Genomic DNA, 16,502 nt, shown 5'->3' on the forward strand with positions numbered 1-16,502 from the left:
ATAAAAAAAAAAGAAAAGAGAAGAAAATGGGAGTTGAATGTGTGACTCAATAAAGAAGTCTTCCATGAAGGGCAAACTGAAGGCCAGTGTCAGGCCTCTGGGAGCTTTGCAGGAGAAGCAAGGAAGTGAATACCTGGCCAGAGGGTTGTGATTAAGGTCAGATTCAGGCATAGGAAGATATGCAAGCCTAGACCAGGAAAGCCAGAGTTGGAAGAGAATTACAGCTGCCATGGACCTCTGTTCTCTGGACAGCACATATTATTGCAACACATTCCTACCAGATAGGGACATGTGAAAAGTGGGGATCACTGGGGCCCTGGGTGGCTCAGTCAATTAAACATCTGACTTCAGCTCAGGTCCTGATCTCAGGGTCCTCGGATGGAGTCAGGGATGGAGCCTCGCACTGCATGCCCCTGCTCAGTGGGGAGTCTGCCTATCTTCTCTGTCTTTTCCCCCTCTTGTGCTGTGTCTCTCTCAAATAAATAAATAAAACCTAAAAAAAGAAAGAAAAGAAAAGAGGGGAGTATAAAGCTGATGTGAAGAGAGACCACACTTGAGATGCCCATAATGGGAAAATCATTGTGGTTTCAGCGCTCAGGCCTACCAACCCCAGCTCCCAGACGCGGAGTCCTCCCCCTGGAGGCACGAGTCTGGGTTCTCAACAGCAAATGGCAGAGAACCCACATGCCAACAATGAGGTTTTGGCAGAGAATCTGCCAGCACTGCAATGGGATGAGATGGGATGTACATGGGGTGGGGAAGCAGAAGGCTCACACAAAATGAGCAGTACTAAAGGGCTTTAACTTTGTTGAAGGGATCTTTCCCAGATGTTAAAACTATGATGCATACAGAGGTGTTCCCTGAACTATTTTTTAATTCTTCTATGAGACTGCAAATTTCATAATAAAAGTAGAAAAATCAAACAGTAGAATCTTCTTCACAGACAGCAGAGATATCAAAGAATACAAAGGCTGGTGATTGTGAGGTGTGGGGGCACTGGGATCGTAGCAGCATAGTCTCCTTTCTAAAATGTGGCCATAGGGTGACAAAGAGAAGCAGCCCAAAGCCGCCATATGCAAGAGCTACATTCTTCACTTAGACCGATGGGCTGATGGGATTTACAGGAAAGAAATAGGAGAGTGGCTTCTACCAACCAGTAATACAGTTTCTCTGGGGCATGTTACCTAATTTTTTTGAACTGAAATGATGTAGTAAGAATTTTTATAAACGTTAAATAGAAACTATTAGCACCTTTGGTTTTCTAAGTCATAGAGAGAATCCAAAAAAAGGGAATGAGAGCTAAACAATGAGAGTGCCCAATGTTCAATTCTCACTGTAACTGAAAGAGATGGAACCCCAATCATAAAAATTATTTAATAATATGTAAAATTCCACTTAAACACATTTGCTTCTTACTGGCAGCTGTGTTCACAGACCATCCAATCTATAAGTACCATCACCAAAAAGCAATGAAGAGTGTAATATAACATCCAGAACGACACAATCACATCAAGAGACTGAGGAGTTAGATCTTTGGGCAGAAATCCAAAGAGGAGCAGTAAAGAAGGTTCTTATGATCCCTTTGTGTAGTCGTGGGCAGTTGGGCTGGTCAACAAAAAAACACAAACATAACAAACCATAAAGACTGGTCTGTGCTGGTAGATTTGTCATACTTTTCTGCAAAACTATAAAGAACCAGCTGACAACAGCCAGTTTTCCCAAACCTCTTAATTCTGCATAGCCAAAGTAAACATGGCCTTTGCACTGCACCCAGAGGGCCACTCAGCTCCAGCATCTGCTCTCCTTTACTGTAAACCTGAGCTTTGCTTCATGGGTGTGACAGTCCTTTCCAGGCAAGAGTGGCTCTCAACTGCTCCCAGAGCCAGCTGCCTTGATGGCATCGGGGCTCCTACACCTAGAACCCTGTCTTCTAGTTATACTTCAGCCATTATTTCCTTCATACTCTAAGTTCTTTTTCTCCTTTTTACTTTTCTGCTTATAGTCCATGTTTGGGAACATCAAAGTGTCAGGATATATATTCTCTAGACTGGGAGGAAGCCATCACCCCGTGGGTAATTTTGAACACTCCCATATAACTTCAACCTGCCAATCTCTCACTTAGCTGACCCACGTTTACCAAGAGCCTAGTAAATGAGCAATATGGGACTACAATGTGATGGCTGACAAGGCACAGAAGGCAGGAGAGCAGCCTCAAGCTGCTCAAGGTCTAGCTGGAGAAAAAACATCTGTGCACTTGAAGACACAGCCAATACCCATCAGGAGTATGTCATGACTGAAATAGCAGGAACTGAAAACCCTGGGGCTGGAGTGAGTAAAGGTGGTCTCCAGAGGCAGGGCTGGCCATGGTCAAGAAGGACGTGGAGAATTCAGCTAGGTAGCAGAAGGGGAGGGAGGGGGTAAGCCGCTCTGCTTCCACAAAGGGACGACAGCAAGAGTATAAACTGTACACTTGGAAATGTGCCATTTCAGTGATACTTGTGAATTCAAATTCTTTACCCTTTAATAAAACCTAGAGAAAGAGTTAAAATTAAAAATGCCACTTAACCATTAATGTATGCATGGAAGAAACTAATTGAAGTTCATGAAGAAAGCATGCAGAACTCTCCAATTTATTGAAATACTGAACTACTTACTCTCCTAGACTTCGGTCACAAAGGTAAATGCATTTGGGAGAGAAACAACAATATTCAGTTATAGTACAAGAACTTAAAATAGAGCATACCAAACTGCAGACAGTGAACGCGATGCTCTGCTAAGTAGTTTAACAGTTACTTATCTAAAATCTACTAGTTACACATTTAGATACATTCTTTTATGCACAAGGAAGGGGATTAGGTTAAATTTCACATGTTAGTATCCACACTATAGTAAACAGGTCATAGAATTACTTAAAGTTTTACTTTTTAATATATTTTTAAGAAGACTCCAAGACATGAATTGTCACTCTATGTTAGCATGCAGCAAGGGGATTATAGGAAAGATGATGCCAGAGAAATGAAGGTTTCCTGCTCATCGAAATGCAGCTGTAAGAAAGCATAGCTCCCCATGTTTTACAGAGCACGATGTCAGGCCTGGCGGGCGTGGGTGGCCACCCTGTCTGTACCTGCTGAAGCCCAAATGGGCAGAGTCCTCGTATACTGGGCCATGGAAACCACAAAGTTCCAGGTAGAAAAATTAATGGCATAAATACCCAGTATCTACGTAATAGAGATGTTAAGAGCTGCTCATCTACAACCACAGAGCAGAAAAAGGGTTTATAGACTGCCATGAAGGCTGGGGCTCCAGTAAATGCTTCCCCCCATGAAATAAACATATCTCAAAAGATGGTTTTTCAAAACCAAACTGAAAGAGCAAACCAAATGGTTGGTGCTGGCTGATACAGTCCCAGAGTGAGTGAACTGTGGTATCCCGAAAACCTGCACGTCCCATTCTTCTGTCCCAAAACCTTGGAGACACGGGTATATAAAAAAACAATCTATCAAAATTAAATTCTCTCACCTCTTTCTGTTCAACTTGCAATGCTGATTTCAAAATATCTCGAAGCTGTATCAACTGCCTTCTCTCTTCATCCTGGGCCTGCTTTATCTTTCAAAAAACAGAACAAAGCAGAGAGCAGCACAGCTGGGGTACGGCAAGGTGCCAGAGTGCACAGGGCATTGCTACATAAACGTGCCCACTGCCTCCCCCAAGGGTCACCCCTCCCCTGGTCATGACAGAGGATGGGAACAGGAACTCCATCCTTCACGAGGCTGTTGGCTTCTGGGGGGCACAGCATGCAAACACAGGATCATACATCATACATAAAGCAATGTTTAAATCAGAGTGTTTGTTGCATAAAAACCATTTCGACACTCATATGGAAGGGAAGCTGCTTACTGTGTGAAGGTCTGTTGAAAGCGTCTCAATGGAAGGCTTGAGGCTCTCAACCGCCTTCAGTCCATCCTGGAAAAAGCTAAGAGGAAAAAAAGAGACAGAGACAGTGTTTTCATAAAAGAGGAAACGATTTTATTAGACGGAGAAGCTACTTCTTTTAAAGGAAAGTGAGTGAAATCATTACATCATTCCCAGGGGAAAGGACTGTGTGAACCAAACTTTAAAATATCAGGCAAACAAAGAAATGAAATGACACTGAAAACCCGCCAAGAAGTGACAGAAAAGGAACTGCAATAAACCTAAGTATTTATAATATTGCTCTCAACCCATATGAAAGGAGCCCTAAATTTTCAGTGTATAATGGGAAACAGGCCCCTGCTGACAGAGGGCAGTGAAGGCTCTGTTTCAGGAATGAAAAAGCCTGAGGTCAGAAAGAATGGGGTGCAAATAAGAACAAGACACCAAAAAATCTGCCTGGATAGTCAATAGCTGGGTGGAAAAGAGAAGAAGAAAAAAACGAAGCCAGTTTGATGCAGGTGAATGGTTGTGCCACATCTGCAGAACAGGGAAATGTGGCTGGAGAACTTGGGATCAGATATCAAAAGGAAACTTTGTTTTTTGAAGGCCCAGAACTCAATGCTTGGGAAGGCGTTTGTGTGATGCAGGAAATAGAAGAGAAGCTAGACAAGTTTTTCTGCAGCACCAGCGGGCTGATGCTCAGCACTGCCTCTGAAGCATGCTGTATAACTCTTGAGAAGAAAGAAGAAAAACGCTTCCCTCATATGCTCAGGGCAGAGTTCAAAATGTAACAAGGCCTGTAATGCCTGTGAGATTTGGCTACTGTCTCTGTTTCCAAGCTTTAAGTAGCACCATTTACCCCCTTTCATTCACTAGATTCCAGAGCTACCACCAGCCTTCCGTCAACAGCCATCAGATCCTTTCTGCCTCAGGTCCTTTGTACATAGGGCTTCTGCTTTCTAGAGTTCTCCCTGCAGATATCTTCTGTTTTGCCTGGATTATTCCCATCCACTCTTCAAGTTTTAAGTTAAATATCACTTTGTTTGTGAGGCTTCCAGGATCCCTTACTTTAAAAGAAGTCTTCTTGCTATATTCTCTCAGAGCACCCTGTCTCTTGTTTCAAAACTCTTAGCACAACTGCCATTATGTAGTCATTAGTGTGATTATTTAAACTATACCCACCCTCCCTTAGATCCAAAGTTCTAAGAGGATAAGGACACGGTATCCACAAAGCCTGGCACATTTCAAGCACACAGTATTTGGTGAGTGAAAAAATAAATTAATGAAGGAAAGAGTCTCCAACTTAAGCCAGGTTCCTGGAAGGAGATGATCTTCAAAATGTGATCTGGGTCTCACATGTGCTCCTGTGAGGTGATGTTAATCAACTTTTAAACTCAGCAACGGTCCTGTGGGACTTTCCTACATGAAGTATGTAATGAACAGAAGGGGCTGTAAAAGCAATGCAGCATGATATTTAATACAGAAATTCCAAGGAGGAAGGAAGAAGGAAATACACACACAGGATGTGGGTTATGAACCATTACCAGCCAGGCAGCAGGAATCACAGAAGCTGCGCTATGAGAATGTTCTAACCTTAATTTTTAGATCCACGCATAATTCTTTATTTTATAGTCTCATTCCTACATTTTACCTAACACTTTTTCTGAACATGGAATAAATTTCTGACATGGCAACCGTGTCAGAGTGTTATAATGACTTCTCCAGGGGTCTGTGTCCACCGTCAGGGAAGAAAGGCCGTATCTTATGCATTTCTGGGCTTTCCACTCTTCGCACAATGGCCAACACACAGCAGGTACTTCTTTCAACTGAGAAGGAAATTTGGAGGCACACACACAGGAATGAAAAACTGAGCTTCTCCCCTCTTGTCAGGAACTTATCTGGTTCTCATGATTTGCTTCAGTTACATTTTTTCTATATAGAACTATTTCCTTAATTACTTCAAAGTTTTGTGAAATAGGTAGGAAAGGGACCCCTTTAGGGGTGGGAATAGGTGGGGGCGGGACACCAGGGGAAGGAGTAGGAAAAGTATTGCAGGAGACTGGTATGGAAATGGCTCCTACTCTTAGGGACCCGGTGCTCAGCTCTAAGAGCTTCTATGCCCAGCAAGCGCCATGGTGAAGAGAGCCTGTAGCAGAGACAAGTTCTCAGAGAGTTCTCATTGGTGACAAGAAACACCTTCAGCATGACACTGGGCAGTGCGCTTGGAATAATGATACAGATTTATTTGGGTTTAAGATTTGGTTTTTATCTTTGTAATCACCTAGCTGATTCTGACCATCTACCTAAAACACCTCCTCCCTCTGATTGTCAAATTCCTTATCTTTCTGTACCATCTTTTTTTTTAGGGGTAGGGAGGGGCAGAAGGTGGGAAGAGAGGGAGGGAGAGAGGGAGGGAAAGAGGGAGGGAGGGAGGGAATGAGAGAGAGAGAGAGAGAGAATGAGAGAGAGAGAGAAAGAGAGAGAGAGAGAGAAGCAGACTCCTCATTAAACAAGAAGCCTGATGCAGGGCTAGATTCCTGACAGGGAGATCATGACCTGAGCTGAAGGCAGACACTTAACCAACTGAGCCACCCAGGTGCCCTCACTGTGACATTTCTAAATACAAACCCTGGCACATTTTTCTTAGGTTGAACAATTAACACTTTCCCAAACTTCAAACAATGTTTACTGTCAATATTACTAAATATCAATTTTTTAATTAAATGTTTTCTACCCAGCCTGATTAAACTCTCAAGTCTTTAAAATGCACTCACTGAGATTCAGTCTTCAAGTTCCCACCCACGCAGCGTGGCCTCTCCCTCTGGTCACAGGCTTTATGAGAACACCCCATTCTCATGGCCCAAGACCCACCTGCCCTCTGCACCCTGGCCCTGGTGTCTCACTCAACACTGTATCCCAAGTACATCAGGTAACAGGTGGTCATCGTGGTTCTCAGTAGGTACCAGCTCAAAGAACAAGTCAATTCAACATTCATCATCATCTTTTAATTTTTATTTATTTATGATAGTCACACAGAGAGAGAGAGAGAGGCAGAGACACAGGCAGAGGGAGCAGCAGGCTCCATGCAGGGAGCCCGACGTGGGATTCGATCCCGGGTCTCCAGGATCGCGCCCTGGGCCAAAGGCAGGCGCCAAACCGTTGTGCCACCCAGGGATCCCCATCATCATCTTTTAGAACAGGGATGCTTTTGTTTGTTTCATTATTGTTTTAGAGACTGGCCTAGTTCTAGACTCCATTAGAGAATAAGAGTCTCAACCTTCAGCAGCAAAGGCTAATTTAAGACAAATTTTTAGGATATTCCAGGAACTAAGCAGAGATGCAAATTCTTTCTTTAAATGAAATAAAAACAGAGAAACATGAAATACTCTTCAAGGACACTGAAAGTGAAGAGCAAAAATGAATCAAAAGCAAAATAATACATATCTAAGCAGTTCTAAGAGTGAACACTCAAACATGGCTCCCAGAGTCTAGTCTACACCTGCAGAGAACAGCAGCATGTGGGGATATGTGCTGCCTGAGCTGGCTGCCTCTGCCCATCAGGGCACAGTGCTTTTCTGGGCTAAGGATGGGAGACTGGGAATGCTAACTGGGGAACATAAGGGCACTCCTAGAACAAACAACATATGGCCACGTGGTCCTCCGTCCAATGGCCGAGTCACTTCTGCTCTGCATTTTATGCTCCAAAATATGAATTAAAAAAGTCAAAGCTGTGCAGATGATTTGAAGAACATGCAGAGTGCGTGCGTGCACGAGCACACGCGCACACACACACACACACACACACACAGAGGAAGTAATAGAAGATTCATCGTTTTTAAAGGTTACTGAGCTCATGCCCATAAAAGGCCAACTAGTTCACTTTTCCACAAGTGGTCTGTTGCTACCCAACGGATCAGTTTGGGCAAAATAAAGAGAAAAAAGGAAATCCCAGAATAGCTTCTTAAAAATAAAATATTAGCAAGGAAGCGACCCACTTCCTAATCTGCCTCACATAAGGTTATGAGGACAAATGCTGAAGAAGTAATTTGTATGTTAATCACAAAGTTAGGATTTTGAGTCTCTATAAAAGATTTCATCTTGGAAATTCTACACATTAAGGGTCTTTGTCCATCCTCCAAGACTCTTTTCCCAAGCTTGGAGCTCCTCTTTTAACCTAGGATGAATCACACAGCATAGCTTCCTCTGCTGCTTGACCTGAGATGCTTCAGAGATGCACTGTCACCGATGCTGTATTAAGAGTTCCAAAGCTGGGCAAAGTTCAACAGTGCAATTCACCGCTGTAACTTTGTGCCAGGTTAAAGCACCGTGCACCATAGATTAAACAAATAAATGTCATGGCCCCTTTCCTTAAAGAATATACAGTTTGGTGAGAGACATGACACAGCATGAAAGATACCATCCTAGAGATAGAGAGTATAATGATACCCTCAGAAGGAAAAGAAGTGTAATAGAAGTATAATTCTATCAGGGGAAGACCAGGCGACTTCAAAGTAGCAGTAGGTAGGTCTTAGGGTGACCATAAGCTAGGGGAAGGCAACAAGGGAGCAGTGGGACATTCTAGGAAAGGGAGCAGTACGTACAAAGACACATCAGCATGGGGCATAGCCTGCTGGGCAAAAAGCAAGAGGCAGGTGTGGCAACTCAACCTCCAAAGAGTTCTCACATCGTCACACCCTCTGCTGGCTTTGTCACCAGTCTAGGCCAAGACATCACCATCCGTGGACTGTGCCAGGATGCCCATACCCATTCTTGCTTGTCCCTTTGTTAACACAGGAATGGAACTGAGAAGCCTTCCCAGATGTTTCCCATCAACACTGCTCTCTCTCTCCCCTTTCCCTGTTCATAACCATGCCCACTCCCTAAAAACTGTTAGAGGTTTTCTTACGTGTTTACTATTTATCCACCCCATCAGAACTGAAGGTTCATGAGCAAATACTGAGCTCCTACTATAGACCAGGCACTATTTGCTGAGTGAATCCCTTCCTTAAAATTTCTGAGAGCTTTCTAATACACTTAGAATAAAATCTAAAACCTTTCCTAAGACTCCTAAGGCCGTCCATGTCTCTAGGTTTTTCCATCCTGTTTCATGTCACACTAACCTCCCCCTCACTCATTATGCTTATGTCACACTGGGCTTTTTCCTGCCTCAAGATCTTGACTTTGCCTGGAATGTTCTTCCCCTCTTCCTCATCTGCTAGATACTCAGATCTCAGAATACAGGTCTCCTCAAAGAGGCATGCAGTTAGTTCAAGAAGTATTTGAATATGTACCATGTGTTGTGCTAGGTACCGTGTCTGGTGGCTGGAGAATACAGCAAGGAACAGGAAAAAAAAAAAAAAAAATCCTGTGTCTGCTCTCAATCTTAATCTAAATCGGGTCCTTCTAGTCTGTTCTTTGTTAGATGCCAACACCTCTGAACATGTTTCAGACGTGCAATCAGAAACCCACTGCGTAAGCCTACTTGCCTACTTGATTCAAGCAGGAACTATGTCTGTGATGTACGTTCTTTTATCCCCAGCATCTAGGACAGTGCCAGACACATGGCACATGCCCAGCAAGTGAGGAACGAGCTAGGGGCCAGTGTATGTGAGGATTGCGGGTCGGGCAGAAGTGGGGGGATGGCAGAAGCAAGAAAGTAAGTGTGGCATGACAAGGGCCAGGCTGTGAAGGGCTCGAGTGAAGGCCAAGCTGAGTATGAGGCAGCCCCAAACACAGAAGCTTTTCCTTCTCTACCAGATTCAGCCTTCTTAGCTCAGTGCTGTCAACTGCTTTCTAGGATAAATAATACATTAAGGCACCTGGGTGGCTCAGTCAGTTGGGCATCTACCTTTGGCTCAGGTCATGATCCAAGCATCCTGGGATCAAGCCCCAAGTTGGGCTCCCTGCTCAGTGGGGAGCTTGCTTCTCCCTCTGCTACCCCCACTTGGGCTCTCTCACTCTCTCTTCTCTCTCTCAAATAAATAAAATCTTTAAGAATATAGGTATATGAAAGTATTTCCTTAATTTAATATACTGCACTAACCCCATCTAATTTCTTTTTAAGATTTTATTTATTTATGACAGAGAGAGACACAGAGAGAGACAGAGACAGAGAGACAGTGAGAGATAGAGACAGAGACAGGCAGAGGGAGAAGCAGGCTCCATGCAGGGAGCCCAACGTTGGGACTTGATCCCGGGTCTCCAGGTTCAGGCCCTGGGCTGAAGGTGCCCTAAACCGCTGAACCACCTGGGCTGCCCCCCCACTCCCCATCTAATTTCTTGCAAACAAAAAATATCTGTGAATCGTGTATTAGATCAATCTTGTTTGTCATTCTGCAAAAAGGGTAAAAAAAATACATCTGAGAATTACTCTAGATTTTTATATTGTTTATTTTTATTGTTTATTGAAAAAGACTCTTAAACCACAAAATATGCCCTTATAATGTGTACAATTCAGGGGTTTTATTATATTCACAACATTGTGCAATCATAAGCACTGTCTTATTTTAGAACATTTTCATTACCCCAATTAGCAGTCACTCCCCAGTCCCCCTAAGCCCTGGCAATCACTAAACTGTAGATCTGCTTATTTCTGATCTTTCAAGTAAATAAAATCATACAGAATGTGGTCTTTTGTGTCTGGCTTCTTTCACTTAACATGTTTCTGAGGTTCACCCATGTCACTGTGTCTGCCTGTACCTCACGCCCTTTACATTTAAAGGAATGTTTATTTTCCTCGATACGATACTACGCATCTATCGGAAGTGGCCATAAAGAGAGAAACAGCTGAAATAACATCAGAGCAAAGAGAAAGAACTTACTTGCACTGAGCATGAAAGTATTTGATCAGATTCTGCAGCAAATCCACTCCCTTCTTAATTTTAATTTCATTGACCTTCAGCAGATACTGTTAAGAAAACACAAGATGGTGTGTCATATGCAGAACAGGACAGACTGCCTTCTCCACTATGTAAGATAAATCTAACACCAACCATTAATTAAAGATAAGAAAGAAACTAAAGAAACATCCTCTCTGGCTGCATAGACAGACTCACCTCTCATTGGTGCATTGCTAGAATAGTCTCTCCATTAGTGTTTCTCCACTTCTCTGGGGGTAGAGCTCCTGGCAGATGCCTAGTACTTTCTGAATGCCAGAACTAAACATTTCTCTCAGTCTGGTGCTACGTGAATTATTTGATGTCCAGGTAGTTAAATATTTATCTTGAAACACAACTCTTAGTAGTAAGACACTGTATCTTAACCTGCTAGAGGAAATCTTCTATGAGCTACACAAAGAATGTGGATGTTGAGAGGGAATGGGCTCTTTCTATCTGCAGCCTTCCGTCCTATGTCCCTTCTCGGGCAGCTCATTGTCTGCCACACTAACTACCAGTGTCTAGGAGTGGAGACTCTCATCACCACGTCTCTAACGCCGGCACCGAAAAAAAAATGTGATTGCTATCAAAACCAAATTTTGAGTTGAAATGAATGAAAGCCATTTTTAACTTGGAGAATTCAGGAATGGCCACTAAAATATCCAGAAGTCCCAGGGAATCCACAAAACCAGCATCAGAAAATACATTTGTTCTTTGCTAAAGGTTTGCAGAACAAAGACTCCATAAATTCTCTATCCCTTCCACGGTCAGGATACAACAAAAAGAACTCTGACAACATGTCCTCTCCGAGACTGGGTGCCTCCGAAAGAGCAGCGACCCCTGCTGACCACGCCCACTACTCAGCAATAACCTGGGAAGTAAGTTCATGTTCAAGCCACAGTCCAGCCAGAGAGAGAGAGAGAGAGAGCGAGCGAGCGCACTGCTCTGAGACAATCAAGTACAAAATCTCCTTTTCCTATACCAAGCACCTTTATGTTTTCTTCTTTCAGTCTGATATTTATTTACTGTTAACTGAATAAGATGCTTGGCAGCGTGTCAAATGGTTAAGCTGTTAATAAGATGCTTCGCAATGTGTGGACCTTTTGACATAGAAATTCTTCTTACAGGAACTTATTCTAAGAAGATAATCATAGACATTTACAAAGATGAATAGATAACAAGGTTCAGTGCAGACTTGTTTGTAAAAGTAACAAATGGCAACCCAAATGTAATGAATGGAAAATTAAAGTATGGTTCAGCCACACACAAAAAATTGCTATGTAGCCATGAAGCCAGTGAAGCAAAGACTTTCCAACATGGAAAGATGCCCATGACATACTCATGAGTCAAAATAATCAGGTTACAAAGCACCAGTAGAGAATGATCCTGTTTATACAAATTATTTTTATGTACACAGATATATATATATATATATATATATATATATGAAAGATGTCAAAGTGCTTATCTTCTGGTGAGTAAAATCTGGGGTGATTTTTAATTTCATATATATATAGACTAATTTTTTAAAGTGTGGATTTTTATAATCACAGAAAAACAAGAGAGGATCTCTTATACATTCTCCATACCCAGATGTTCTATATTACCTACTTATTATGGCACACTGAATTTCTCTACAAAATTCATTTTGAAGAAAAAGTTCAGCAGCTTTAAAATAAACACCTGAGGGGATCCCTGGGTGGCTTCAGCGGTTTAGCACCTGCCTTCGGCCCAGGACATGATCCTGGGGTCCCGGGATCAAGTTCCAGATCGGGCTCCCTACATGGAGCCTGCTTCTCCCTCTGCCTGTGTCTCTGCCTCTCTCTCTCCCTCTGTGTGTCTCTCATGAATGAATAAATAAAATCTTTAAAAATAAAATGAAATAAAATAAAATGAATACCTGAAAGCCATTCTTTTAGATTAAATCTTGGGCAACTAACATTTTAGATACCTAAACAATGGCAAGAGTTTATGATACTTGAGATGTTCGGCATGAGGAACTAGCTGAACAATTTTACCATGAATAACTCCAGCAATCTATTCACTTTGAGATTCTGGGGCCTGGGGGCGGGGGGGAGGGCTGCTTTTCAAATATATTCCTCCTTCGCCCACGGAAAGTCTTTTCCAGCCCACTTCTGTTTGGCCCACATGAGTATCCTTCATCAGGTATGTCCTCCTCTGGATGCTTCTGCACAAAGATAAGGTGCCTGCATCCACTAACTGCCAGAACCCCCAGCAAGTGTGCAACTGAGAGGCATCATCTAGACAGGACATTTTCAATAAAATTAACTACTTCACCAGTGCACGGATCTACTCACTCTGAAGGGGAGATTTAACTAGTGTTGGGTGCAATGCACCTCACCTCAAAAGGGGAGATTTAACTAGTGTTGGGTGCAATGCACCTCACCTCAAAGATATACTAGTTAAGTTTCACAATTCACTAAACATTTTTAAACAAGCAGTCTTTTGCAGAGTTTAAGCTAACGTATTTCCTCCTTACTAGCCAAAAAAGAAAAAAAAAAAAAAAAGAAGAGCATAAACTGTACACAACATAAACACACACACCTGTTCCAAACCCATTCTTTGTAAAACACTGCTACTCATTTTTACCCCAATTAAACAGAAACAATACCTCATATTGGTGTAACAAACAGCAATTTCCTATCCCATCTCATAACCTCTGGACTGATTCCCCTAACACCCTGTGAAACCTGTGAAATCGGCCAGGCAAGCATTGTTACATATGAGGTCTGTTTACAAAACAACACGTTTCTAAAAACATCCACTCTCCTCTTAAGACTTAGAGCTTAGTTAACTTTCTAAATATCCACTTAATGAAAAAAGAGCAAAGGAAGAACAAAGGAATAAAGAAGACATGAGATATAAAAAACAAAAAAAGACAGCAGACATAAATCCAACCACATCAATAGTAACATCAAATGTGAATGGATTAAACAATCCCATCAAAAGGCTGAGTTTGTCAGACTAGATTTTAAAAACACTGTCTGCCGGAAACACGCTTTAGAGTCATAGAAACACACAGGTTGAAAAAGAAATTCCATGCAAACAGAAACTTAAAGAGCTGGAGTGGCTGTACTGGTGTGAGACTAATATCCTCTCCTTGATCCTGGGACTGGTTCTGTGCCACTGACCACTGAAGAGATTGCTCAGGGAATAAAAACTCGTTTAAATATACTCCTAAGATGCACAATTCTAAAAGTTAAACTCCCGTTGCAATTAATAAACGTTCTGAAGTCAAAAGTGCCTTGTGGTTCAGCTTTGCTGTGGAGTGCTCCCAGGGTGCCGGAGAGCAGGCTCAGCCAGTTTTGGGGCCTGTCACAGACATCACCGAGCACTTGGCACATCTAAAACTGAAGTCTGAGCTGCCATGGCACAATTGCCAAGGAGCACGAGGGGCTCCATGGGCACTGTCAGGAGAGGGGACCCTCAGGCAGAGGTGAGAATGGTTTCCACAGGGCTTTCTTCCCCTTCTTACCCACAAGCAAGGCATAAAAGGCCTTCATGATCGGTGTCTGGTATTTCCTGCCCCCCTCAGCCTCCAGCAAGGGACGTGTCCCAGGGCATCAGTGCTACTTCCCTCCCCCCACAAAGGCAAGGGCTCAAAGCTGCAGAACAGAGCAGAGCAGAACAACTCCCCAGGGCCGCCTGCCTTGATGAGTGAATCTGGGTGGAAGCGCTTCAGAGGCAGGTGGCTTGGCTTTCCGTAGTATGTCCTCACTCACTCATTCACTCACTCACAGACACCCACAGGGGACCGGCTGCAGTTTTTTCCAGCTGACTTCTCCCTGGCCTTCCTCATGAATTCCACTGGTATAATGGGAACCCAGATACCTCATTAAAAAAACACTAACGGAGAGAGTATTCTAGCAATGCACCAGTGAGAGGTGAGTCTATGAGGCCAGAGAGAATGTTTCTTTAGTTTCTTTCTTATTCTTAATTAATGGTTGATGTTAGATTTATCTTATCCCACCCTCCCAGAGACTCAGGCTCCACTTGTAAGAGAAATCAGACAAATGGAGTCCAATAATGCATTAGTGTGCTGTCTGAAGCCTCTGGGAAGTGTGCACTCCCCGGAGTTCATGTGCTGGTGAAGGCAGCCCACCTGGAACCCAGCACCCTGCCAGAACCTGCATCCCACACCTTCCCAACCGTGGTGGCACCCTCAGCATTCACCCTGCACATCTGTAGCTGGAGCCTGCACCCCCTGGTGCTTACCTTGCACATCTGTAGCTAGCCTGCACCCCCTGGTGCTCTGCTCCCACATCTGTAGCTAGAGCCTGTACCCCTGGTACTCTGTTCCCACGTCTGTAGCTGGAGCCTGCACTGCCTGTGCTCCCACATCTGTACCTGGAGCCTGCGCTCCCTGGTGCTCACCTCCCACATCTATAGCTGGAACCTGCATCCCCCGGTGCTCTGCTCCCACATCTGTAGCTGGAGCCTCCACCCCATATGTTCCCACATCTATAGCTGAAGTCTGCACCCCCAGGGCTCACTTCCCATATCTGTAGCTGGAGCCTGCACCCCATGTGCTTCCACATCTGTAGCTGGAGCCTGCACCCCTGGGGCTCACCTCGCACATCTGTAGCTGGAAAAGCCGCCGCTCCTTTTCCATCTCTTCAGCAATTTCAGCCCCACTGATTTCGGTGCGAATCATCCCATGCAGCTTGGCATGCTCCTTCTTCTCCTTTTCAATTTTGGTTCTACAGGTGAAAAAACAAGGATAATTTGAGATGCCTCTTAGCACAGCACTCTGCACTGGACAGGCTTGCCGGGATGCCATTACCCAGCCTGCAACACAAATGTGCACAAGTCTTTTAGAAACAAGATAGCCTCTTTACTTACTGGAAAGGAACATGCATTTGATCCTAAGAATGTCAAATCTGACCCTTTTTGTTGAGTACTCACTCAAAAAATACTTCCTAAGCACCTCCTTTGTGCCAGATCTGGGTCAAAAGAGGCAGAAAGCCTGTGCATGCCTCAGGTCTCCTTTAGGGCAGTGCTCTGTCCATCTGTCTGGGTATCTGTCGCTGTGCCTGCTGAGCAGCACACGGGGCTGTGTGGTGGGACTCCCTCCCTCCTCCTATTTCTTCCCACTCCTCTCCACCCACCTCCTGAGCGGGGCCTTGCCAGGGCTCTGTCTTGACTAGGATAGTGTTCATCACTGCAGAAATCAACCTCGCATGTAAACGATTAAAGAGTTACTTTTAAAACTTATCTGAGAATTATTTGAAGCTCTTGCACTGTCAAATTCTGGCATTTTGTGAGTAATTCTGTCCCTACTCTATGTATGTCCTGATTTTACAGAATTTGATCTTGTTCCCCCTTCGAGCCTTTTCCTTTCGGAACCAGCAGAGTCTTTCAGGCAATCCTCCTCAAACCCCCCTTGTGGCCCAGGTTCAGTTACACACAGAAGTATCCCGTCTGAGGCACTTGAGGGTGGTGGCAACTGCAGCTGGATGGAAAGTCACCCACTGGCCCTGGCTCAGTGACCTTCTCGCTAGCTGACCAGCAGCAAACCACCAAGTCCTGGCCTCCTGTCTATAAAGCAGGAGTGGCGATCCTTTCTCCATCGAGTGTCCTGTACTGGTATGCAGAGGACGGTGCTAAGGGCCAGAAACTTCTCTGGCTTGAACAGACCTTCAAGGCCATCTACCTCAACACTCTGTGATTATAGGTGAATGTATGCCATTAGTG

General features: G+C 43.9%; 1 protein-coding gene across 8 annotated transcripts in view; it reads right to left on the reverse strand.

Moving 5' to 3' along the window:
- The window catches only part of ASAP2 (ArfGAP with SH3 domain, ankyrin repeat and PH domain 2), a 173,300-nt gene that overhangs the window by 56,149 nt on the left and 100,649 nt on the right, over positions 1–16,502 (reverse strand). For all 8 annotated transcript variants that reach the window (XM_072771135.1, XM_072771134.1, XM_072771130.1 and 5 more), the window contains exons 6-9: positions 15,379–15,508; positions 10,734–10,819; positions 3,898–3,973; positions 3,520–3,606 (exon numbers count right to left, since the gene is read on the reverse strand). In XM_072771135.1, the coding sequence (XP_072627236.1) occupies positions 3,520–3,606; positions 3,898–3,973; positions 10,734–10,819; positions 15,379–15,508 (379 nt within the window). The remainder of the gene's footprint in view (positions 1–3,519; positions 3,607–3,897; positions 3,974–10,733; positions 10,820–15,378; positions 15,509–16,502) is intronic.

This window comes from Canis lupus, chromosome 12, assembly GCF_048164855.1.
Source record: "Canis lupus baileyi chromosome 12, mCanLup2.hap1, whole genome shotgun sequence".
NCBI lineage: Eukaryota > Metazoa > Chordata > Mammalia > Carnivora > Canidae > Canis > Canis lupus.